At 36.4% G+C, this 26,898-nt stretch overlaps 1 protein-coding gene across 2 annotated transcripts in view; it reads right to left on the reverse strand.

Moving 5' to 3' along the window:
- The window catches only part of BCKDHB (branched chain keto acid dehydrogenase E1 subunit beta), a 408,476-nt gene that overhangs the window by 320,425 nt on the left and 61,153 nt on the right, over nucleotides 1-26,898 (reverse strand). For both annotated transcript variants that reach the window (XM_050971937.1, XM_030236301.2), the window contains exon 9: nucleotides 24,410-24,496. In XM_050971937.1, the coding sequence (XP_050827894.1) occupies nucleotides 24,410-24,496 (87 nt within the window). The remainder of the gene's footprint in view (nucleotides 1-24,409; nucleotides 24,497-26,898) is intronic.

Genomic DNA, 26,898 nt, shown 5'->3' on the forward strand with positions numbered 1-26,898 from the left:
AGACACCTAAAAGCAGGTTTTGTTACTCAGAAGCTGCTGAATAAACTTGTGTTACTACCCAGAGGAAAAAGGCAACAACCACAGCTGAGTATTACCTAAAAGGACTTCAAGATGCACTTGGACAGTAAAATATTTAATTTAGAACTGTTTTGTCAACAAAATGTCTGAAATTGGGCCAAGAGAGTGGGCATTTTCTAACCTCAGCTGGCTATTTTAGAGCCAGCATCTGGTTTAAGCCAGTTGTCCAAAACCTCCTCACAGTTTGAGGAGAAGAGAGGGCCCCCGTGGGGCACGCAGACCCCAGGCATTCTATGTGACTGAGATCTCTACTTTGTGACTGCAGAGGGAGCTTATGGCACCAAACCTTCCCAGTACCTTCATGTAACCCAGCCCAGACAATTGTCCAGTCAAGCAACAATTAAATAAAAACTTAAGTTCCCTTTATATAAAGAGTTATCACCACTAAATTTAATGTATCTGAGCCATAAAGGACATACAAAACTGCATACAAAGAGTACACAATTACTGTGAGCTCTGGTCATCCTAATGGTTACCTACATAGTGAGGTGAACCTTTATTTTTCATACAGTGCAATAAATCATGCTAGTAAATGACACCATAGAGCATGTCTAAATCAAGAGAGCCACTGAGGAATACCTAAAAACTATCCAGCCAAACTGCAAAGAACTGGCACTAAAACTTCCCATGTGCCAAAAAGCCCTAGAGGGTTAAAAGGAAAGTATAAAAATACTCTGTGGTGGGGAAATGCTCAACAGCTTTTAACACTGTAACACACTTGCCTATTAGCATGGTTATCTGCTTATCTGATATATCTGAAATATCTGATATATTTGTCTTATAGCAAAGATCAAATCTTTTCTCTGCCTCCAGGACTTCACATTTTATGGCATCACTCAGTGCCTAGATGAAATAAGTGCATCTATCTGGGATTAGTGACTCTGGACTCCCTCAGTTTAAAACATAGATACACCCACATTCTGCAGCTGAAAATCCTAATTTTCAACTTTCTTCCCATAAATGCCAGGCATTTCTGAGCTGAGAAAGATTTGTCCCTCCTTAATACTCAAGGGTGAAGACTGGCAGGAGAAAAATGAGTAACGGGTCGCTCACCATTTCCCAGCTACGGAAACAAAACCATCAGCGGTTCCAATCGGATCAAACGCTTTGCTCTGTAAGTCTGAATCAGCTTTTCCAACCAACTGAGTAGTTAGAGGTTACAGCACATGATAAAATCAAAACACCAACAGCATTTCAGAGCAAATTATTGCAAACATCAGGATTTGCAAATATTCAAATGTAGGAGATCATTCTTAAGTCTTCTGAATAGTAAAATGTGTTCACATGTAAAACCCACACAGCAAAGTAGATCTTATGAACCTGACCAAAAATCTAAGAACAGCCTTTGAAGTTTCAATTGAGTATGTTTTATTCGTAGTCTTATTTTTATTCTCTAGAAATGGTGTTCACAATGAAGAACAAAAAAAAAAAAAAAAGTAAAAGTCCAATAAAGTGTAAAAATAATTACAACCACATACAACAAATCTCCGTAACAAAATATTTGTGGAAAAGCCTGAGTGACCTGGAAGAATATCTCTCAAGAGAATATATTTTCCTGATACAGTCCTCTTGTATTTTAAAATAACAATTTTTGAATATTTTTATGTATGCAATCCTCTCAGTCTGTACAATTACTAAAGATAGTAAGTCACAGGTAATTCCAGTTTTATATCAGAGCTTCAATCACATTTACTTATTTTGTTGTGCTTCAGAGGCTTGTTCTCTAGAATTAATGTTACCTGTCATTTTAAAGACGACCATCTTGATTGCATATCCCCTCCTTTTTAAGAATTCTGAACTTTGTCAACATTCCTGAAATCCCCTGAACTCAGTCCTCCTTTTGGACTCTATTCTGAACTCCATTACTATTTCTTTCACTATTAGTGAGAGAATTAGAATTAGACCAACTGCTTTGCACAAAAATCCAAATTACTGTCACTGTTTCAGGATATTTGACAACTTGGCTATTGAGCAAACACACCACACTGATAAAGTTCATGTTGTTAAGGATACTTCTTAGTAATACTTAAAAATTTGATGGAATTTCTGCTTCCTTTCACTTGATAAAGTGTCATTTTATCTATACCACTACAATAAACAAGTCAGATTTTTGACAGACCTATTTTAATATCTGAGAGAATTATTATTTAAGTCATTTGAAAAACCTTTTAATTGTCATATTTCTCAGCTGCATTGTGGGTAACACTACTGCTTACTCTTTATGTATGTAGTAATGTTTAAAAGGATACACTACCGCCCTTTTAAGAATAATTCAAGGTTGGGATGTGAAAATTTAGTTTGATATCCCTCACAAATTTCCCATTGAATATTTGCTATTATAGGGTAAAAGGCTGTTTTTGTAGTTATGCTCTTTAGTCTTTAATTCCTCCTTTTCATAAACACCATTAAAAGGCGCTCCTACAATCTGGTGAACTTTAGGCATCTAAAACTGAGGCTTCTGGATACTTGGGAAACTATATCTTGCTAGATCATACAGGATCTTTATTAAAGATGCTATGGTAGCTTAAATAGTCATTTTGATTGGGTTATGATACCATAAATACTTATTCACAGATTTTCCCTCACCGAGATTTTTAAGTGTGAATCCGTATTTTATAGCAATCTAGAGGTATGTAGATATATTCCAAGGTGTTTCAAGAGTAGCTGGTCCTTCTGCTTCACTTACATCTTATTAATAGGCTCACAGAACCACAGAATTTATAGGGTTGGAAACAACCTCTAAGATAATTGAGTCCAAGCATTAACGTAGCTTTTCCAGGTCTCCCCCTCTAAACCATGTCCCAGTTTGCCACATCTACACATCTTTTAAATACCTCCAGGGATGGTGATTTCACCACTTTCCTGGGCAGCCTCTTCCAATGTTTAACAATCCTTCAGTGAAAAAAATCTTTCCTAATATCCAACCTAAACCTTCCCCAGTGCAGCTTGAGGCCACTTCCTCTTGTCCTACCCTCTTGTCACATGGGAGAAGAGACCAACCCTCAGGTTACAACCTCCTTACAGGTAGTTGTAGAGAGCTACAAGGTCTCAGAGAGCTCAGTGATCACTTCCATCAGCTCACCCAATACCCTTGGGTGGATCCCACCCCAACTCATAAACCTGTATGTGTCTATGTGGTGCAGGGAGCTGCTGACCACTTCCCTTGGGTTATGGGATCTTCATTCAGATCCCCCTTTCTGCCTTTCAGCTCAGAGGGCTGGGTACACACCTAGATATTGTCTTCAGTGTGAAATTCTTAGTCACCTCTGCATTTTAAAGTTAATCTCCACACCACATCTTCAGAGATGAGAACATTAATCTCAGTTCTAAATACATTTTTTTATCTTATTAGAAATGCTGAATTATCCTAAATAAACAACTATTCTTTGAAAAAGCACAATAGTCCTCCTTTACTTGTTAAAGAATCATTTATCAGAAGATAAATTGTTTGATTCTGAATAGACAAACCAGAGTATCTTCAAGGGCTAATCACACATAATTTATTACCATGTCTCCTTTAAACAGTAAAACTGAACAAGTACTCCTGAAAACAATGTACTGTCTCATGAATGTTTATTAATTGTCTGAAGAGACATGAGGACTCCTTACTCAAAATTAGGGATCTTCAGCATGTAATTCTTACCAGACATGGAGTTCATAAATCATCTATTGTAAATTATGCAGGCAATTCAGCTGTCTGTTATTAGTCCCTCTAGGAGTGGAACTTTTCCCTAACTCCAGTTTAAGTGAGGCATACTAACTTAGCACCAAATACTAGATACCGCAGACCTGAACACCCTCTGCATAAGTTAATTGATTTTAGAGAAGGGTCAGCTCTTCTGTGCAAAGTCCCATTTCATCTGCTATTAAAAAAATAGATAAAAATCTGACCTTAATCAATTAAAACTATGTCTGACAGTTCACATTAAGAAATTATCTATCCACAACAACATTAAACTATTGGCTTATATTCAATTACAGAAGTAGCAAAATTGCCTTTGGAGAATATTACAAATCAAGCACAGATATGTGCAGTATAAGAATTTAAATAGTCACTAGTGTAATGGATTCAACATTTTCTTTGACTGTCATTAAACAATTTTTAAGTAATGCAAAATAAACAGATACCAATCAACACATCTCAGAGTTACAAAGATCATATTTTGCTATCATTTGTAAGTGAAGCTAGCAAGCTTTATATAACAACTCAAAGTTTAAGGAACTTATTTTCAGTTGTTGACATTTTTATTGATTGCACTGATGCCAAGTGGAGGTAAATTACATGAACAGTGGAGCTCAGTTAAGCAGTAATTCAATACAACTACACAATATTTGTTGATGAGCACCCACCTAGAGCAGAAGTCTCAGCAAGATCAATTAGCTACATGCCAATACTGCCACAGTTTAGGGGATGTCCCCTGCATTCTAAGTCACTGCACCTCTGCAACTTCTGGAAAGACTTTGTGCTGCATTCTGCAAAATCCCTCACAGAGTGCCCTTGTTTAAGACACAATGCATCTTAAGAAAGCAACAGGTTTATTTGCAACTTGAAAATGCTTCTCTAATTATTTTTATGGCCTGAGTTAAGAGCAACAGTTTACCATTGCAGGTTTTTCTTAGATCATTTAAAAATATCTTCTTGTAATGAGACCATATGATTGCTTTCCTTCCAGGAATATTTGAAAGAGCTGCTAAAATAACTGAACAGTGCTGAATGTGAGAAAAGGCAAAAATAAAAATAACAAAGGTACACTAAAAACAGAGAGTAAGAAAAACCAATACAAACTAATCTTTAATTATGCAAAAGGGTCATCTAACTTATAGTGTGGCGATCTGAAGTGTTCTCCAGAACACCCAGTCCACTGCCCCAAACAAAACCATTCTGTTTCACACAGATAGCTTCCAGCAATCCTAAAGATAAAATGGATTCATACACTAAGACTTTATGGAAACTATGTGACACCAAGAAGAGATAAAGTAAAAGCCTTTTGTCAACAGCAGTAAAGGCTTATCCAGCATTAAGGACCAGGAGAAATATGGTCAAGCAATCCTAGATAAGAGACGGACACCCATGCTCCAATGCTCTGCTGCTTTTCTTGCTGATTTTTCTCAAACACATCACGGGTTCCCAAACTTTCCAAACTGAAGTCCCCTTTCATCTAAATCAGCCAGCAATATACAAACCAGGAGTCTAGGAGAGAAAATTTTCCAGATTTCCTTCTGAGCATTGTTCCATTTGTCTACATTTTGAGCCCAATTCCAGCTGTTGCGAAGGAATGCAGTGCAAAAAAAAACCTTCAGAGAAATCTGATGCTGAAAATCAGGCATCTCTGCAGGATACAAAGCCTACCAGACTTCCAAAATAAATACCCTCCTTCCTTCAAAAATAATAAAATATTAATTCAGCTTATCTTTTCCAAGTATCTCAAAGTATCACTGTTTGAACCTTAAAGTATGTCAAGAGAATGTTCAAAGAAAACCCAAGTTAACCTGTTTGATGATGACTGGGCTTGACAGAGCAGATGAGAGGTAATTTAGGTAGTGAAAGATGTTAACACAATACATAGCAAAAGCATTCTGGTCTCATATGGTGACTGCAGCTTTTCATATTGACACAAAAACTGCCAGGCATTGAGTTGCTATGGGTTTTTTTTTCAGAAATGCTATCATTAGTTTTCTTTTCTTTCCACCATTACATTCTAGATTAATTAGGAAAATTAGTTATGTAAGAATAGACTAGCCCATGCACTTCTGCCAATCCATTCTGTTCAGGCCACTGGGTACTGTATAAACAAAACCCAGCATGGCCTTTCAACTAAATCAGGTGGTTGACACAGACTTGGGGTATTTGCTTAGAGGGACTCCTGGTACCACAAAAAGATTTATAAAAGCATATTTCTTCCTCAAATCCTGCATGATTGTAGGAATCAGACAGAGTAGGGATGTGATCTACAGAGAAATATAATTAATTCACATTTTTAGGCAGGGCAAGGAGTATCTACAGAAATGTGAATTTACAGCAGTAAGCCAGTCAGCCTGATATCAATTTTCTAGAAAGACAGAGCAAATCATTCACAATTTGATGTCCAAGACCACCATGGGGCCTCAATGCCATGTCCAAGACCAAAAGTTGTTTGGAAATGGTCAGCATTAATTAAACAAGGGCAAATCTTGCCTGATCAACCTGACTGCCTTCTAACACAAGATGCCAAAGATAATGGACAAGGGGAGAAGAGTAGATACTTTCTACCAGGATTCCAGAAAGGCTGTCAACAGCCTTCCTTTAGTCAAGCTGGTGAAACACAAGTTACAAAAATGAGCATTGGTAGAAAACTGTCTGGATCCATCAGGTTCAAAGGGTGGTGATCAGCAGAACAAAATCTAATAGGAGGTGATTAGTAGACATGTTCCTTGGGGATCAGTGCTCACCAACAGATTTATCATCAATCTTCAGGGATGGAGCACACATAGCAAAAATACAGAGGGGACAAATATGGGGGGAAAGGATTGATAAGATGGGACATGAGCAGCTATTCAGAGGCTCCTTATCACACAGAAAAATGGAATGACAGGCACATCATGGAGCACAACAAGTCCTACACCCAGTACCCAAGCACCGTAAGCACCACTGCCAGCTGGGGACAGCCGGCTGGAAAGTAGCTCTGTGGAAAAGATGTTGGAAATCCTGTCAGGCAATGAGCTGCATGACAAGGGCAGGCAAAGGCATTTTGGGCTGTATTAGCAAGTCCAAGATCAGACTGGTTTTAAAGACTTTGCTTTCAATGTCTTTGTTTCGTGATTTTGAAAATAATATTCCTTACATGACACAAATGTAATCCTCATGGGTTAATACTACAACTGGAAGTCGTTCTCAGCTAATGAGTTCTTCCTCAGCTCTCACTGTCATTTCTTTCACATATTAGGACTTTTCATGGATTTTCATTTAAAAATAAATTTAAAAGATAGGAAAGGAAAACAGCTAGACCAAAGTCTGGCAGATACATTTTTGTCAGGTTTTTTTTTTCTTGCTTTAAATGAACACTTTTTGCTAATGAATCATAACACATAACCCCTGTTCATACTATATTAGTTCAAAAGAATAAAAGCCAAAAATAATTGGCATCGGCAAAGATTTCAGATTTAAAGAGAGTGAGCACAATACATGCCTTGTGTTATTCCTCTGTACTGTACCAGAAACTCTGTAATATCCCATCATTACAAAATGTGCTTGTGAAAGAATATAAAAATAGGCAAACAAAATAAAGACCAAAACACTCAAGCTCAGAACACACAGTGCACAAAGTACATTCCCATTGTATTTACCCAGTCATTAGCTATCTGTTTGCATTGTATATGGGGAAGTGTAAAGTAAACCAGAAAGCCTGCTTGCGTAGGCACTGACATCAGGACTCTAGGGTTATTAGAGACTGGACAGCCTTTTGCAAAAAGCTTTTATAATTTAAAAACTTTCTAAAATAACAGATAGGGATTTACTGTGAGAACTGAGAAAATTCTAAGTGCTCATTGCTCTACTTTCTCTAATTAACACTCTTTGCTATGGCAGGCACAGTCCCCAGCACTGCATGACAGAGGTATCATGCCTTCTGTTGATGTAACACTCTGGAGTTTCAACATATGATTATTTAAAATCCAAAACACTGTGCACCAGATTATGCATTTCTCTGTTAATCAAAAGCCATTTTTTCTTTACCATGCCATTGCCAAGGCACACAAAAATGAAAGGAAGAGTGGCCATGACTGTGAAAATATCTCCAAGATCTGCCAATGATCTTAATGATCTTCTCAAGAGCTGCAGCTCACATTGCCAAGTACAAACAAGAAAGAAGGGAAAAGTGTCCAGAAGAACAGTAGCACAAACACATCCTTTTCACCCCGAAAGAAACTATGGAGCAATAATTCAATTCACATTCATCTTTAGGACAACACACAGACATGACTCTTTAGCAAAATGGCTACTGTAAACCTGTGGGTTTGCAAGCATCATAGTAAGAGAACGGTATAAAAGCACCATGCTGGCACATATCTCCCCAAAAATTGGTTTTTACTATTATTTCTTGTTATCTAAAAAAAATGTTTTGTCAAAATGGACAAAAAACCAAAATCACCTGCATAGGAAGCTTAATGTAATGAGTGGTTTTGATTTTTCATGGTTGATGTATACCAGCAGTTTAGCATTATTCACGTAACTTAGTCTAGTCAGGAACTTAGGAACAAAACCTTGCCCCCTTCCAAAAAAAGAGGAAGAATTTACAGTTAGAAAACCTAAGAGTTATTATTCCATTTTGGAAGCAACAAAACAATATTTATTTCACTATTTTCAAACTTGAAAATTGCCAGTAAAATCTGCAGCCAAATGTCTCCATTTTTTTTTTCCTTCTGATTTGTGTATGCTAAGGTTTCAGGAGGCACAAGCACTGCCACTTGCTTCAGAAGAGATACAAAGGCATGTTACAATACGATTACTTTAAATCACTTCAGCTGCCAGGCCAAACTTAACAGTAACTTGAAACCCTTCTCTCAGCCATCTTCCTCAACTGCCTCATGTTTTAATGTATCTACTGCTAGTAAATTATAACAAAATTGAAGAAAACACAGATTAGAGCATTTTGCAACTGACTGGAGAAAGGTATCATGAACATCTAGGACTCCTAAACAGTGAAGCTGTCTGGAATAATGTCAGAAATTTGTCTCTACGCCTTTGCAGAAACTGTCAGTTCCATGGAATAAAGCTGTTGCACAGTGCAGCTATTTCCAAGCAAATTGTTAAAGCTCCAGCAATTGAAGTGGATGTAAATGACAATTCTCTAAGGAAACGGGGTTTCCTTTCAGCCCTCAACAGATATCAAGGGGGAGAAGGAGAAGATACCACCTTCAAGTTTTCTTGAAAATGATGCTGTTTGCTCTATTCAAGTTAACACATTTGTGATATCTAGTGACACTCCATTCTAGCCAGTATCAGAGGGGTCTTTAGTTGTGACAAAAGGCAGCTTTGGGATGTTTTGATACTACCCAGGCTGTATTTTTCCTCTCAGGGAGAACATCCTCCATATCATTCCCTACGGCTGAATTGAAGAGACTTTCCTCCCTATGCTTGTGACAGAGGAAAGTAAAGGATATGTATATTTGTTTAATTCAGTCACAATTGAATGGCTTGTCAGATCTGTATATCCAGTAAATCACGAAGCCCAGTGTTTCCTAATGTTATCCCACACTTTTATAGCTCTTTCTTCTTGATGGCTTCAATCAACATTTGAAGTGTTTACTTCTATTGCAATACTGGCTTTGATATTAATGTTGTCACAGTCAGTCAAGAACAGAAGTAACCTATATATTGGCCCTTATGTATCTCATAATTTATTTCAGCCTTGTTTTGATACACTGTAATCACTGGCTCCATTTTTATGCCTCTCAGTGCTACTGACCTTAACTATTGCAAAGCAGGAGTGTATTAAGGTAGATGTTACACAAGGGCTGATAATTGGCCCTCATACCTCTCATACTCAAAGTGCCAGGTAACTCGCAAGGCAGTGAGCACTGGGCTGCTGCCTGCAGCTGGCACGATACCCGTTAGCACACAAATAAAGGACCAATCTCACACTTGCAATGAATTTTAAATATTGCACAGGGCTTTTCAAGTAAAATACATCTGATTTACTTCCACAGGTGTAAGTGATCTTCATCATATTTTTAGCAGCACTCCCAGCTCATGATCAGAGTAGGATTAACTTATGCAGAACTACATCCCACAGAAAAGCACTAAAGCACTGGAACATACACAAACAACCAGCTTTTTACTTTTTTTTTTTCCTCAGAAAATATTTTAAAATGTCAGTGAGGAGGACCTGGTTTTGATAATGTAAAATATACCTACCATAATAAATATTTTAGGGGCTGATTAAAGAAAAACTGCCCACATAATTATAAAAATGTGTAGCCTATAGAACTTCAATAACAAACCAAAATTCTATTTTATTTAACACTGTAAAACCTTTTTATTTTAGATATTCAGCAATTTTATTTAACTACCAGCTGCAGTCAGATTAGGGAAGATATTTTCTTTGGCAATTCACGCTTGTATGCTCAGAAATACATTTTACTCTGGTCATAGTTTAAGTTACTAACACTGGAATGCAAGTTCCAGTAGCAGATTTTTCTTTCATCTTTAATTCGAGCCATATCGTGTACTACCACAACTCAGACCTGAAATTCACTTCTGCAATATGAAGTCACTTGGCTGCCAGCGTTTCAGCAGTTCTCACAGTACAACTCTATCACAATAATTCTGTATTTAAAACTGATACGCAGGATTTTCTTTAAAATTCATACCAGCTAATTTTATTATGTCATTTAGAGTGTATTTAGCTACGATGTTCACAAGAAGTGATATTGAGTAATAGCTCCACCACGGCATCAATTATTATTATTTCTGCTTACTTTCTATTAGACTGTTGCACACATTAAATACAAAATATATGATCAGTCTAACAGAGAAAAACCCTGTTACTTTACCACAGTGGATAGTCCCGTGTCCAACAAATGTTATATGAGTGGTAGAGATTATTAAATTTGTATCTTTTAAATTAATCAATTCCTGGGAAAGCCATGTTTCTAACCACAGGAGGGTCAAATTATGTATTCACAACATCACAGAAGTCACACAGCTTTCTAAAAGTTAAGTGATTGAAAGGTTCATATCTCTGACATGAAAACTCTGAATTCAGTATGGAAAGATTTCTGAAACATAGTTTGCAATAATTCTCAGACATCTTTTTTTGCAAGCCATCCTACCTATAAATAATGCTTGCTCAGGGGCAACTTTAGCCCACAGGTAAGGAAATAAATCAGAGGAAAGGACAGGAAAAATAATTTTTATTCTAAATATTAATTTTATCTCTATTTCAAAAGAAATCTCATTATATTAGCATAATAGATTTCTGTATCTATTGGCATAGTACATGTGCAAGCCAGGTGTCAATCTCTGTCTAGGGGGAGGCAAATTTCATCAGCTAAATTTGCAAACCATGAAACACATCACTGTTAAACACAAAAGTGCTGCTGCCTCAGGAAATAAAATACTCCCAAATCTACAATCCATTTTAAGAGAACCTTTCAAACCACACAACTTCACATCTTCTTTCTAAAGCACTCTAAATTTAAAGAAGTTCTGAAACCAGTAAATAAATGGTCAGATATGGACAAAAAACCCAACACCTTTTCAGTCACACAATTATGAGTGCAAAATTGCTATGTAAAAATCCTATCTCTCTCAAAAGGTAGAAAAGCTTCTTTATAAAGAAGTTTTGAAATGCTAGCTATGCCAAAGTTAACTAATGACATGTTGATCTCAGTGGTTCAATTACCTTTGAACAGAAAACTTAGATACAGACCTTTCCCTTTACTTTCAGTACTTTCTTTTGAAAAAGATTCTCTGTGATTATGACATTTTTCGCTCATTTCTTCTGCAGATAATCTATGGGCTATCAACGTTAAAAGGAACAACTAGGAGATTAGAGTACCCTAGAGTAGATTAGATTAACCTTTTTTCACTTTGTTTCTTGAATGAGAACCACTAAGAAAAAAAAAGCAAGCAGGACTGTTTCAGTAAGCTTCAAGACAAATGTGGATTTTTAATTTTTTTTTTTTTTTTTTTTTAAGTCAGGCCATATATTTAGGGAACCAAATACAGACTTCTTAACTTCTTAACTACATGTATCTTATAAAGGAAGACACCTTTAAAAAGAAAACTTAAATGACAAGGACTGGAAAACAGAAAACTGTGGAGTCTCACAAATGACTTTTAAAAACAAAGGCTAAAATAATAGAATTTCCTTTTCTGATTGTCTGTGATAGACCCACCATGAATGTGGCATATTTTTCAGATGGTTGTGTGAAGCCCATAAATGCACTGCATTGCCTTTTAAAACTTCCAGCAAGGCAAGATACACTGGATAATGAAGATTCCTTCTTCACTGCTGCTTTTACCATTTCATGTAGCATTGGGTGCAATTTTGAACTGAATCATTGTGATGAGGAACACTGAGTTCTCTCAAAAAATGTACTTCATTTTGACTAATAGGGCTTAAAAGAAGTGTGCCCAAGCTACAAGTTTACTCTGACAGTTGGCTGCTATACAGCTTCATTTAGGTCTCCCAGTATACAGTAAGTACTAGATATTCATGCAATATAAAATACAAAGCCATATAGGATTCTGATATAATGTTGATGAAATCAACAAAATTAGAGCAAAACCATGAAACATTTCCTCTCTACACACAGTGACATACTTTTCTTATACATCTATCAGTATTATTCTGAATACTGTAATACTAGAACACAGTCTTGGCATATTATTTCTTGGCATTTTTCAGCTAATTACTTCTTGCAAGATTATTCACTAATGCACAGCAGAACTAATCTTGTTGACTGAACAAAAGAATGTACAAAAAAGCAAAACTCTAGCGTCTTTGCTTTAAAAAACTAGAGCTTTCCAATTGTACACATGTGCAATCAGTTAAAACAGAAAACAGGTGATTCTTAGGGCAAACCATTGTCTCCATTCACTGACATGGAAAAGAAATGGAATACTAAAAAAGAGGTATTCAGGATGAAATCTTCATTCCACAGACTTCATCACCAGGGCCTACATTTTCACTGTGGGCAACTCAGAGCCAAGCTGATAATGCCAGAGACACGTGGGGAGTGAGAAGATAGGATATCCACATAATGACTGAAATCTGTGCAGTTTGTGTTGCCTACCACCCTCTGGGAGAAGAGTCAGGTCTTTTTTCAATGTTGCTTTGAGTAGAAAGTCACATTTTATCTATATTCCTTCCTAATCTGCATTACTCCAAATGTAGGACAGCAGCTTCTTTAAAATGTTCAGGAGAAAGAGCATGTTTTGCACTAGATACAGGGAAAAAGTGAAACACTTCTGTGCCCACTTCAAACATCTATTCAAGAAGACATTTGCATGCCTTAGACACCCAAGTTACTGTTAGTCATTTGTGCATGCTTAGAGCTTCAGCAAAACACAGCTGGGTGATGAGCATGCCACTTGCTGGAACATGGATAAAAGGCACTTCTGCAGTGATGACAGGGAGAAAAATATTATTTCCAAACAAATGTATCTGAGGAACAATTCCAGCTACAGCTACACAGATCAGCTTTTCCAGAAACTTCAGAAACTTCTGTATGTAGATTAATAAAAGATGGATTTGGCTCTTTGTAGAGAAACTTTTTTGGTTTTGAATGTTTTATAAAATTATTACTTCAGAGTTTGGAAAAGAGGAAGCAGCCCTTCCTTCCTCAGTCACAACGAGCATTAAACCTTCACCAGCCTTTTCTGCTTGTGAGATGTCATTAGAAGGATTTGTGCTGTGTGTGCCTAGAACTTTGTCTCCTGCTCACCATGATCACTGTGGTAGGAGTAACAAACATTTCCAACAGGATGCAGACAGATGCCAGTACTGCTATAGCTCTTTCAATAAAGCTGTCTTTCAAAATCCCACTGTGGTAGCAAACAGCACAACTACAAAAAGCATCACAGGCACTGCTGATTTACAGCATATGAATTACCTGCACAACTAGGAGTACCTTAGCTCCTTCCCTTTTGCTGGTGTTACACTACAGAATGGAGCTTTCTCCAGCACAGATCTTGTCACAGGTAAGATTATAGGAAGAGAGGGACATCCAAGGTTCTCTCCCAGAGTGGTTATTTTTCTCATGTAACTGACTGTAACTGTTTTTTTCATTGGAAATTAGCTCCAGGCTTACATCTGCTATTCAGGCATTTTTAACTGGCTTTAATCACTTTTGTAGCTTTTTAATTGCCTCACTGTAACTGCTAGATCCCTACATGATTGCAATGAACATGTATCCCTTTGCATTCAAAAGAACTGTTGGACAAATAAGACTATTTGAAAATTTCTTCCTCTGTGCCTACCTATAACATGGAAACTTGTCACTGTCCTAACTTATCCTTCTGTTGTAGATCCAGATTTGAGGCTTTAAGCAAGGTTTGACATCTGGGGCACTGAGAAGCTGTGTCTGCCCCAGGGAGACCAGGCAGTTCCCTTCTCAAGGAAGCAGCAGAAGCTCCTAGACTAGTTTTTGAGGTAGCAAAACTACACCCTCCATATTCTCTTCTACATTAAAAATCTTAATGTAGCCAACAGCAACAGTATAAAATTCACAGTACTCTGGAAGAGCACAGAGGCTCAGAAGAGCTCACGAAGCTCTTTTTACATCCTCTCCTACAAATATCTTCACCACAAAACTGAAATAACTTGATCTTGTGAGCATACATAAAACATCATTAAATACACACACACTGTTTTACAGGCCTTTTATGTAATTATTAAATTAAACCTGAAAGAAAATTAAAAAGACAAAGTTCCTTACATATTTATCTTCATTTTTAAAACTTCACAGAGCTATTAACACAGAAGGATAGATTTTTCTGTGTTCTCTATAATTTTCTCCTATTCTGATAGATTTTTATATGCCACAGGCCACTCTTCTTTAATCATGCTACTCTGAATAATATCTGTTGCTCTAAACTAATAGTCTAGCCAGACCATTTCTAACAGCAATATCAAAATATGAAAGGCCAGGAAAAAATCAGAATATACTTGCATGAATCAGCACTTTACAACACCAAACCAACACACTAAAATAATTTTTTCAGTAAGTAAGACAAGGTAGTGATTGTATGGTCCAAGGAAGTAAACCTGACATGCAGTGCAATTAAAATCTCCACATTTTTTTTTACCCTGGCTTGCCAGGGTGCCTTAGTATGTTTTAAGTTGCTATACCTGTGGCTAGTAAAGGATTCTTGCACCCCACTGAGGCATTTGGAGAAATTATGCCAAAGGCTGAGTGACTTTCATCACCCAAGAAGATTTTTACAGCTCCAGGGCATTGGAAATTGAAAGAAAGGTCAGTATTACACTTCACCAGGGGACTCCTGGGCTCCCTATCATAAACTGCTGTTCAAAGCACTTACTAGTAGTTCTAAAGCAACTCATAATTTACCAGGAATTAAAGATAATGCCAAAGAAAATAAAGCAAGTTACACACAGTATTGTTCAGCTTTCAGGCAGGAGAGAAGTTGAATATCCTTGAATTAGTGATTGCTTTGCAGAGTTGCCTTATTCCAGAGCCCTGCCACAGATCCTCTGTTATCAGAGTAGTCAGAATTTCAAAAAACTTTATTTTTAATAATTTTCATTAAGCAATGAGTCAGTGATCTGACAGAGGGTTATGTCAAGGCCTGCTGAGTAATAGGCTTATCAGAGACCCAAAATTGCTAGAGGGAAGTTCATACTTCTGATGTTCTCCTAGCTATATTTACATATCAGTTAGAAATGCTGACATTACTGAACTACAATATTGTATTGGGGGGGGGAAGGAAAAATATCACTGGATCACAGAGCAGAAAACATAAGATGTGCGGCTCAGAGAAGGTTTTTTTGCCCTCCTCACCTTTAAAACCATTTCATTTCTATCAGCTCCATGAGCTATCAGAAATGTAAATGCTAGAATCACAACATGATTCTAATCAAAACAGTTTGCATTAAAACTATAAATGTAAACTCTACCTTAGAGTAAGCAAAAAAAGGTTCCTTCCATTAGAAGAATTCCTGATAGCTAGAAAGGTGAAAATGCAAATGGAGGGCAGTGTACAGAAAAGAGAAAATTTTAATTCTGCCTCAGTGCCCATGTTTTTGGTCTTTTTCAGAATTAGCATATGGAAGGCTAAACACATTGTTTGAAGTTATAAATCACATTGAATGAACACGGGTGTATCAGCAGGACAATGATGCTGGAGCTCAGCCTCAGGCATATGAACATTTGCATGCCAAATTAAATATTAGAACATGGAAAAAATGTCCTCATTGGATACACTAAGAGCACACTTTATACTCAACACTTGAGTGATTAGGGTGAATCAACACTGAATTGTTCAGTAGTTAAAACTTTTGATTTCACTGAACCACAATGACTTTCAGCATATTCTGCCACTTTACCACTTTGTATTGCCCAGATAAACTCGTGCCTCTTCAGGAATTTGCATTTCTGTACCCCACCAATGCAAAGAAAACCAGTTCTGACAGGAGAAGACAAACAGGGTTTGATGCAGCTGGAAGAAATGCTGCCCTCTGCTAACACACAATGCAGATGAAAGTGGGACAGGAAAGAGTTATTTTGTTTCAATCCCAAAAGCCGTTGCTCAATACATTACTTGAAAAAAAGTAACTCCATAGAAAGCATTCAAGTTAACCCCCAGTTTTAAAAATGCTCTTTTCTCAGCTGAATGCTTTTGTTAAGAGTGCCTATCTTGCAGGGCTTTGCCTACCATAAATGGCAGCCTGGAGAAGCAGGCAGTCACAAGCTGATCACTGGCTTGAGCTTTCCCTGTTCCATCCATGGTGAGGTGTTCATGGGCACACACCTCCCCTCCAACCCATCCTTTCCATCTGGGAACTCTGGTCCTGCAGCAGCAAAGCTGGCATGTGCAGCACACTCCAAAAGAATGGGCATTTATCCACATACAGTGGAAACAGTCCCTCAAAATCTTACTGCTGGACTTGTTCTCTCATTTACAGAAGACTTTTAGTGAGGCAGAGCTTATTGTTCTCCTTTCAGTGCCTATGAAACTGCCAAGCTCCTGTCTCATTCTTCATGTAAACAAACAGCATTAGCCCCATAGCACATGGGAAAAGCTTACCCCAACCCATATTTTTTAGACAGAACAGACCCAAAGCCAAGTAGATAGGGCACACTCAAGTAGTGTAGAAATCCATGTCCAAATCAGTGCCAGTGGGATTCAAACACTGTTTAATCATCTGCTATCAGAAGGACATGCCACAGGTGGCTGGCTGAAACACCACCTGAAGGCAAGGCATTGGTTCATGTCCTCACTCACACATGGAATGACACCATGCCCAAAACCAGGAGGACTGAGTGTGCACAAGCAACCTCATGGCTGGGACTGCTCTTAGCCCACGTGTGGACTTCTTCATGAAGTGCTTCACAGAAGCTGAAAACACTTCAAGCTAAGCTGCAGATGAATAAGACATTTTGATATTTGTTATGTTCAGATACTGGACTAATGGGACATGTAAACACTTAATGTTTGCCCCTTTAGAGAACGTATTCTGGGGCTGATTTTATGAAAATCCACCACCATTTTTGAGCACTTAATTTCCCAATGTTGAATGATGTTTTAGGATTTGGGGGGTGAGTGCTTGTTTTAAGAAACATATTTGAGAGGCTTGCACAGTACAGAATACTGTGTCCTGTTCAATATTTGGCTATATTGAATTCATTGAATCACTTTTCTCTGCTCAGTATTGAATTTATTCCAGCCTAGAGAGACCACAACAGTCCCTTGCAGCTGAACTGATAACATATGCCACTATTACAACCATTTGCTGTTTTCATTGTAGAAGAATTTGTTCTTCCTTATGTTTACTGAAATTAAATAAGTATGCATAAAATCTCATGGGTAAATTGGACTTTATCACATGATAACATCAAACAAAACATCCTAGAAGTCCATTTCATACTATGCTGAATTTCTCACATCCTCTACTGCATTTCCTAGTTATTAACCAAGACATCTGTATGTGTATAGGTATCAGAACATAAGACAAATGAAAATTAAGATACTTCCAAGCAGGGACACAAACTATAATAAGAGACTTTTGTGCAACATCCAAAACAGATTTGGCCTCATAGATTTAGTGTGAAGAAAGTCCCAGGCACCACTCTGTGAACAGGCATTGCTTGTTAGATTTTGGTTCTCTTTTAAATGTGATACAGGTTCAGGAAAATGCCATCTCTGCCTGACAAACACAACAACCAAATCCCAACAGCTGGGCTCACAAGCCCAGGACTGTGCAGGCACTACAGCAGGGAGGGGCAATGCTTCTCCACACTGGGATACAAGGCACAGAATTTCTTCTTTCTTATTTACAAAAGAAAATAAACAACAAAAAAAAATCTAAATGTTTACTGCTATACCCAAGCTCTTTGGAAAGCTCTTTTAAAATAAAGAATAACTCTAAGCTTGATAATTAATATAAATTATTCACATTAAATTCATTCATCAAATTCCTTATCTGAAAGATAATTTTTTAAATATCGATTTTACTGAACTTTTCAGAATCACTGTTGAATCTTACTTTCCAAATATTTTTCATAGTGCATAAACTTTTTTTTTTAAATAGGTGAATAACAAAGCTTCATTTCCTTTGAGAAACCCAGGTTTGTAACATATTGTCTATTCACCTTTATTTTCTACATTGTGTAACAAAATATCCTGACACACAATGCTATGCAAGACTCCAGACTTGCATAGCAAAAATGGCTTCTAGTTCATCCTGCATCATAAATTGGGAGTTTGCTGAACTGTTTAGAGTCACATTTAATAAACACAGGCATTTTCACAAGATACATTTTCATGTATCTTTGTCTCCAGTCACTGAATGGCAACTTTATGCTGGTATTTCCCTTACTGCTCCCAATGCTTCACCTAAGAAATAATCTTATTGGTTTTCCTCATTATGGCTTATTTCTGTATACTTTGATTTTCTTTTCCTTCAAATCCCTGTTCTTTTTTGTATTGCTAAACAATTTATGCCCACCTTGTATTTATTTGCCTGGATTTATTCTAGCTTTTCTATATTCTATACTAATATTTTCTAGATCACACTCCTACTAACAGAAACTGATGGTGTGATCTATAAAACCAGACTTTTATATTGTAGTTTGCGATTGCTGCTAGATGTGCCAAAAGAGTGATAGTCAAACAGGATAACAAATGAAGGACCACGTTATGTCAATATTTCATCTCTTCCAATTTTACTGCCTATTGTAATTGTGACTTACTGTATTGTAATTGTGTCAAATGAAGTTAAAAAGCATCAACTCAGATGTAATAATTTTCTTATATCAGCTGAACTAACATACTGCTGTACCTGCATGTTTTAGTGAGCCTTTTCCTTGGATATTTATGTTACATTTAGTCCAGAGCCTCCTTCTTGAGCCGTTCCATGAAATGGTACTCAGTGAAAAAAGTCTGTGTCCTATGAAAAGCTGTCCAGGCTGGCCTCAATGATTTTTCTAATCAACTCAGGGAAATATTTTGAGTCTTTTTATTATTTCTCCACCTGAATAGAGAGCAATTAAAATTTCCTTCATTTACATAATTATGTAGTTCTAACAATTTGTAACTCAAGCTCCTCCAGCTTCTTAACACATACACATTCCATTATGTCTCAAAGGTCAGTTCAAAAGGCAATTTGCTTCAATACACCATGTGAGAATGAAAACATCTACCTATAAAGGAATAACAATTACACCAGAATCACTGCTTTCAATAAAGTCAGACTTTAATACCAGTTTACAGCCTGTTCATTAAAATAAGATTTCAAGTGGTACCAGCACAAAATCTGATGCTATTCACTGTAACTTCAAAATCAGTCTCAGAGACAAAGTTATTCATCAGTTCCTTTGGCACTAAGAACAAACACAGGAGCATAGACTGAAACTCAAACCTGGTCCCATGGATATTTTTAAGTACTGCACTGTATTCACTTCCTCAAAGCACCACAAAGGCCCACAGAGGACTGTTACAGCTTCCTTGGGAAATCTCACCTTAACTTCTACTCATGGGAAAACTGAAATAATGGAACTGTTTGGAATATCTCAACATCCCAAATTCTAAAGACAAATAAAGCAATGGTATGAAGTACTTGGGACAAACATTCTGAAAGCATTTTGTTAGAAAGGTGAAATTTAGATTCTGCAAAATAATAGTTACTCAACACAGTTCCTGTTCAATATCAGACAGTACCAGGTCAGTGTATTTTAAATGTTCATACTGCTGAAATAATTACATTTCTTTTTCTTGTCCTTTAACTTTTTCAGGCACATTTTTCCTATGGTAACCTGCTTTAGGATAAAATGCTGTGGAACTCCATGTCTTTGAAAGGTATTTCATGATATATCCACTTTTTCTTTTCCTGAAATGCTTCTCACAAAACCAGCTCATCTAATAGCCTCCCCTAATGCCACACTCTAGCAGGAAATTACACCACTTACTGGAGATTAGGCCTTATTTTGCTGCAGGAGGAAGAAATTTAAAGCATCACTGAACAAAAAGTCAAATACTGTTATCTCCAATTTGTAGATACAGAATGCAAGATTTGAAAAAATAAGATCATGTAACTCAACTCTCAGAAACAGGTTATTTCACCGAGTTTTCTGAGTCCTATCCTCTGGTTGATACCAGTCCATGGAAGACTGATATTCTGGGTAATTCTGAGAAACATGCTGAGTCTTCTGGAAGGGCTCCTGAGGACTGAGCTGTGCTCACCTGTACATTTCTTTGGTAGCTGACCCAACATTCCCTGTGCAGGTAGATGCCCAAGGACAAAGTACTTACCAGGCAGTGAGAAAAGAAACTTTGCTAAAGACAGGAACCACAATTAAATCAGAATTGTTCTATTCCTGTGAGACTGATGCATCTGTGCAACTACCCATAAAAAACAATGTGCTGACTTGTTATTTTTAGGCAGCATTGACTTCTTAAATTTCTTTACTCACACACACTTATTTTAATAGCAGCACATATTTTCATGGTGTATCCAGATATAATGGCATTGATGTACACAAAAATTGAAATTCCTAAATGAAAATTTAAATTCCTTAAATGAAAACATTAAAATTATTAATTTTCTATGTTTAATAATTTTAGCCATTACTTGCAGAGAATGGCTAGAAATCCACCATGATCTTCCTGAGATGTACTTTTCCTGTATTTGCAGGATCAATGCCAGAGGGTATATGCTACTTCCCTGAATTTATTTCAGCCCTATCAGAAAATAGCAACCACCTTATTATTGAAGCCACAATACAAGCTTCCTTTTTATCCCTTTCTCTCTCTGTTTTCCCATATCTGTGTTTCCCCAAACCAACCTGGCCCCACATCTCTCCAGTTTTGACTCCTTCTCTAAAGATCCCACAAAGCTTTTATGATTGCAAAATGCTTCCTCCTGCATCCCATACCAAATTCCCAATCTGAAGAGTCTCTCACTCTTTGTGTCTCCATCCTGCCTGATTCTCTTTTCTGTTTTTTTTAATTTTTGTTTTTAAACAGGACACAGTTACTAGATTTATGTTTCTGTGTATTACAAATGATTAATATACTGATGATTTCCACACACAATTCTTCATTATTTTGAAAGTGACATCTCAGTGGACTTCTCTCCTAACACTTCTCAAACTGTGCTTTATGTAAGTTTAACCCTTCCTCTGCTGAAACATGAGAGTTTTGCAAGCTTTTATACAGAATATTAACTATTTTGACTTTTAACTGTACCTGTACTGAATTTTTCCTGGTATCTGTTGCTCACTTCAGAATACCCACTGAGAGCACATATGAAATATTGAACCAAAGGCAAAGTTTTATCATGTAGAGTTTTAAGTACACCATCTTTTCTTGGTTTTAGTTTTACATCTGAGAAGAGCAAATTACCACTTGGTGCAGTAACGTAACCCTTTAAAATATTCTGTACTTGACACACAACAAATCTAACATGCTCTCCAAATGGTGCTTTTAATCTCTCACATGCAAAAAGGAAAGTATTCAATGTATTTTTTCCTATAGTTCGTGACTGAAAACCATTATTATCATTTGATCTCTTTTCCTTGAATTGTATATCACATGAAGTGTATGTGACCACTAACTTTTAAAATAGCCTATATACTTCTATTCACCTTATTTCTGTGATGAGACCTCACAGAAAGGATGGAATAACAATATGGAAACTAACCATCTAATCCAACTGGACATATTTTATTGAAGTCTTATTACTTCCATGTGTAAGAAGAAACTAAAGCCAACTGCAATCCCCAGTTTTTGGCATTCTCAGTATGCATTGTATCCAGCAAAAAAGAATTTCACTTTTTGTCTTCATTTTTACAGCACAGTGATATTAGATATACAGACTTAACTTGATCGTTAAGAGATCAAGATTTTTAACTGAATAAGAAAAGCTAAGTCTTTATTATGCCTAAATCAATACTGTTCTTTTAAAAGTTGTAGCTTTTTATTTTAATCTCTTTTGCAGTACAATCTTTAAAGTACTCCTATCAAAATTTTAGTACGGATGATAGAATCTTCAAGAATGGAGATACAGAATAACGATAATATAGTTATAATACAGAGTCAAGTCAGGCAATTTATATGAAAGAAATTTGTCATGGATAAATGCAATGGCAAAGAATTATATTCAAATTTATTCTGAGGGAGCATATGCAATAGACCAACATTTCTTAAGATACAAAGCCTAGTTTCCTAAGAAAGATGAATATAAAATTATGAGCAACTATAATAAAACAAATATTTTCTTTCAGTATTGACAAAGATAAATAGCCCTTTACTAAAGCATTTTCAACTTTGTTTTCTAAACAAGTGATATTTGTCATACATACCTCTGAAATGAAAAACAACACCTCAAGAAGGATCAACCAGGTAAGTGGCTTTCTCAGTGGAGGTCAGAGAATTAAAAACTCATATTGTAATTTTAGCAATATATTTGGCTTCCCATGCTTTTCCAGCAATATTTACGGCAAGATTTTTTTTTTCACACTCACTTTTTTATCCACCACAAATGCTTTCCTCTGTTATACAGGAGATTTTGACTTTGCTGCTCACCTTAGAATAGTTTTCTCCTCAAGTGTTGATAATAATACAAGATGCTAGAAGACAGGCTCTTTTGGTTGAGTCTATTTCACATTTTTGTGAGAATTTATAAAGCAAATTAATTTTCCATACTCACAGCTGGCAGTACCTCATGGCTTTATTAGTCCTAGTTTTATCAGAGGCTATCTACTAAAGAAAGGAGGCCAAATGCTGATCATTTAGAAGGATGAAAAATCATGGAATCTTATAATGGTTTGGGTTGGAAGGGACCTGCACCTCGTTCCAACTCCCTGCCATGGGCAGAGACATCTTCAACTAGACCAGGTGGCTCAGAGCTCCTCCATTCAACCTGCCCCAGGGATGGGGCACTCACAGCTTCTCTGGGAAACCTGTTTCAGTGCCACACCACCTTCACAGTAGAGAATTTCTTCCATATATTTAACATGAATTTCCCTTCTTTCAGTTTGAATCCATGACTCTTTCTTATCACTAAAGGTCCTGATGAAGTGCCCTTCTCCAGCTTCCTTGTAAGCTCCCTTCAGACACTGGAGGGCTGCTATGAGGTCTCTATGAAACCAAATATTTGGTTCTTAATGGAGAAAACATTTTGGTAAAAGAAATGAATTTACCTTAATATAATTACATTAAAATTAGTACAACTACTCTTTAAAAGAAAGTGTACCACAAAGATAAAGAAACATAGTATTCTGATTCATTCTGCATATTTCATAATTCAGAATTATACTCCCAGAACTAATAAATCTACTCCTTCCCATAAAAAGGCTAATTACCAAGCTTTAATTACTGCCTAGATGGTTTATATTTTGTGAGTTTTACAATCCCATTTCATTCTAGTCCTATAATTTAACTATCCTAAAATAATCAAAAAAGTCATCAGATAGTGAGGGACACATTTAATTTAGATATGTCTAGAAACTAGAACTACTGATGTGCCTAGGAAAGAAATCAAGTTAAGGGGCAAATTTCCAAGCAGGTACAGGTACAAAACACATCAGAAAGCTCAAAAGGACTTCCAAAACCTAATGCTCCAGATATAACTGATAGTGATGCACATCTCAGCCTTTCCAAGCTGTTCTGTGTGTACGAGCTCGACATGGTGCATGAGCATCACCACAAACATGCGAACAACTTCTGCAGACTTTTCTCAAGAGGTCTCTGAACACTGTGTGTCACACTATGTTATACTGTACTGGACATGAATGCTTCTTCTGTTGTCTGATTTCAACATTCCTAGAATGTAGTTTTAAGAAGCTCAAGGGACAAGCATATGAGAAAAATAAAATAGAACATTAAAACCAGACTACTCGAAGATTTTCCTCCTGCATCTCACAGCGCACATTGTCCCTGCTTTGCAGGGGAAGTTAAATTTCTAGCTTAGCAGACACTATGCACAGTGCCCAGTAGGTACATGATGTCTCATCTGTTCAGATAAAGAAAGGCAAGTATGCAAAAAACTGCAAAGAGAATAACTTAAAAAAAAAAAAAATCTCAACTTTTAATGTAGTGCTAAGTATTTCTTCTAAAGGGAAACATATCCATCCACACAGAACATTTAAAAAAAAATAACCTGTGTACCTGAACTGTGGAACTGATTTCAGATGCAAATCCTCCTGTCAAGGGAGCCTCATGGCTAATCAGCAATCGTCCAGTCTTTGCCACCGACTGAAAAGGAAAAACAAACGCCCAAAATGTCACCAAAGTACAGCTCTTGTGATTTCTTACTTGTACTACTTGTGGAATACATGAAATATGTGACCCTGTTAGCAGTGTTAGAACACAGCTACTTTTCCCCTCTTGCATTTCCAGTGAACAATAAATTATCCTAAAATACTCAACTGAGTCATTAATAGGATGGTTTTATACTTACTATAAAAGTATTCACATTTTCCACTCAATTTTAAGCAAGTATCAAGAATAAATTTAAACCCGTTTCATATTAATTTACCCTATCAATGCAAACTGTAACATTTCTGAAATAGAATAAGGATTATAACAAGCAGCCAGTCAAAAAACTGAGTCCTCAAAATACTAAAATATACATACACAAAAAAATTCTTCCCTAATATCACTGTACAAACAGATCCTACATAAAGTCATGAACCACTGCTACTCAGAAAGTAAAATTGCTAAATAAAAATTTTAGCAAGAAATGTGTGGATTAGTGCTGTGTATTTAAATTTTACATGGCAAATAGAAGTACCATTTTCTGATCTTAGATTTCAATGTTTGTGCCGTTGTTATGTAATTTAATTCATGGCTAAATAAAGAGCGTAATATATACAGATGACCTAACCATCTTTGATCAAAACACCAAAACTGTGTTTGTTGCAAAATGTAACAATGAAAGCAAAATATCTTTAATCTGATGGGAAATATAAAGCTTCACCACACACAAATATATTGATGTGTATTGGAACTATGCTAAATTGCCTGAATCTTCACAGTATCAGATACTTTTAGTAAGAAATATAGTAGCAAAGTTTCTGCTTCAGTGACATACATTTTAAAATTATTATAATAAAAAGGCTCATTAAAAAGTTTCATAAACTTCTAGATATGTACATCAGGAAAAAAATCAGATTATTGTGTATGTTAATCTTTCAAGAACAGTTATAATCTGATATTTAAGATAAGTACATAGTGTACTGCTGGTCTAATATTATCCATCAAGTAAGTGGAAGAGCCCAAGACAGTGCTTGCTATCAGTGGCTCTAAGCAGCTCATGCACAGATGTACTGGCAGCTCATATGCTACGAACATGTTCCGTATACTGTACTACAAAGTGGTTTGAAAACATTCAGAGCTAAACCAGACAGAAAAAGTAATTTCAGCAGTTGGAAAGTAATGCAGTTATATAGGCTGATTTCCTGGGGTATTTTTCCAACACTGGAAACTCATATCTAAAGGAACAGAGGTATTAACTGCACTATAAATCTGTCCAGTGCATCAGAACAACAGTTCCATGAACAAAATGTACACTCCAGTTTTAAACTGATATGATTAAAACTGATACAATCAGTTGCTATAGTACAAGTTGCTATAGTAAAACAGATACAACTAATCAATGTTAAAGTTCAGTTCAGTTGTTTGGGGTTTTTTTAATCCTCTTTATTTTAAAGAAAGATTCTTTTGCATTGCAAGCTGACATTAAAGTTACAGATTTTGTTTCTCAAAGGATAATAGAGTATAATTAACACTGTTAGTATATGGGAAATTTCCCATGGGGTCAGACCAATAATCCTTCAGTCTAATAAATTATCTCCCCAAAAAGATAATTTAATGTTTAGGGAAAAATAAGAAAAGGATCTTTAATGTGTTCCTTCATTATGTCTCAGAGTTAAATTATATTCACATCTCCAGTTTATTGAATCCAATATGGTCTTTTAAAATAATTAAAATAATTAACTAAATTATTAATAACTTTTATTTCACCTGTTCTCAAATTGAATCCATGTAAATAAAGAAAAGGCGGGGGGGGAAGGGAAAAATAACCTCTTCTTGGTAACCTGCTTCTATTGTGTGAGAAATCCTTGTTTTTACACATGATTCCCTTGTTCTTCAAGGAAGTCCATGTCTGTGAGAGCTTGTTAAAAATGAACAAGCAGCTGTGATCACCAAGCATTGCATACAAACATCTCAACCCTACTATTACACACTATATGTATCACTCCTGCTACAAAATCATGCAGAGGTTTGGTGTTTTTAGAACCCAACCAACCCCACAGTGTGTTTTTTAGGAACACATGCAATCTTAAGTATTTCTAGTGTTTGTAAATGAGTCATAACTATTGGTAAATTGTTCCAGTTTTTACATCCCTTCCTGGTTACAATTTTGCACCCTATTTCCAAACTAATTTGGCTAACTTAAATTCAAAGCTGCTGCTTCATGTTTTAATTGTGTTTGCTAGAAGGGGGCACTATCTATTATCACATTTCTGCTCCCAATAAATACATTAGGACTGTGATCAAATGGTCTCTTAAATATGATTTTGCTAAATTAAGCAGACTGAGCACTAAATCTTTCAGCAAACAGCACATTTCCAATTCCTTCATCATTTTAGCAA

This window comes from Serinus canaria, chromosome 3 (genome assembly GCF_022539315.1).
Source record: "Serinus canaria isolate serCan28SL12 chromosome 3, serCan2020, whole genome shotgun sequence".
Lineage (NCBI taxonomy): Eukaryota > Metazoa > Chordata > Aves > Passeriformes > Fringillidae > Serinus > Serinus canaria.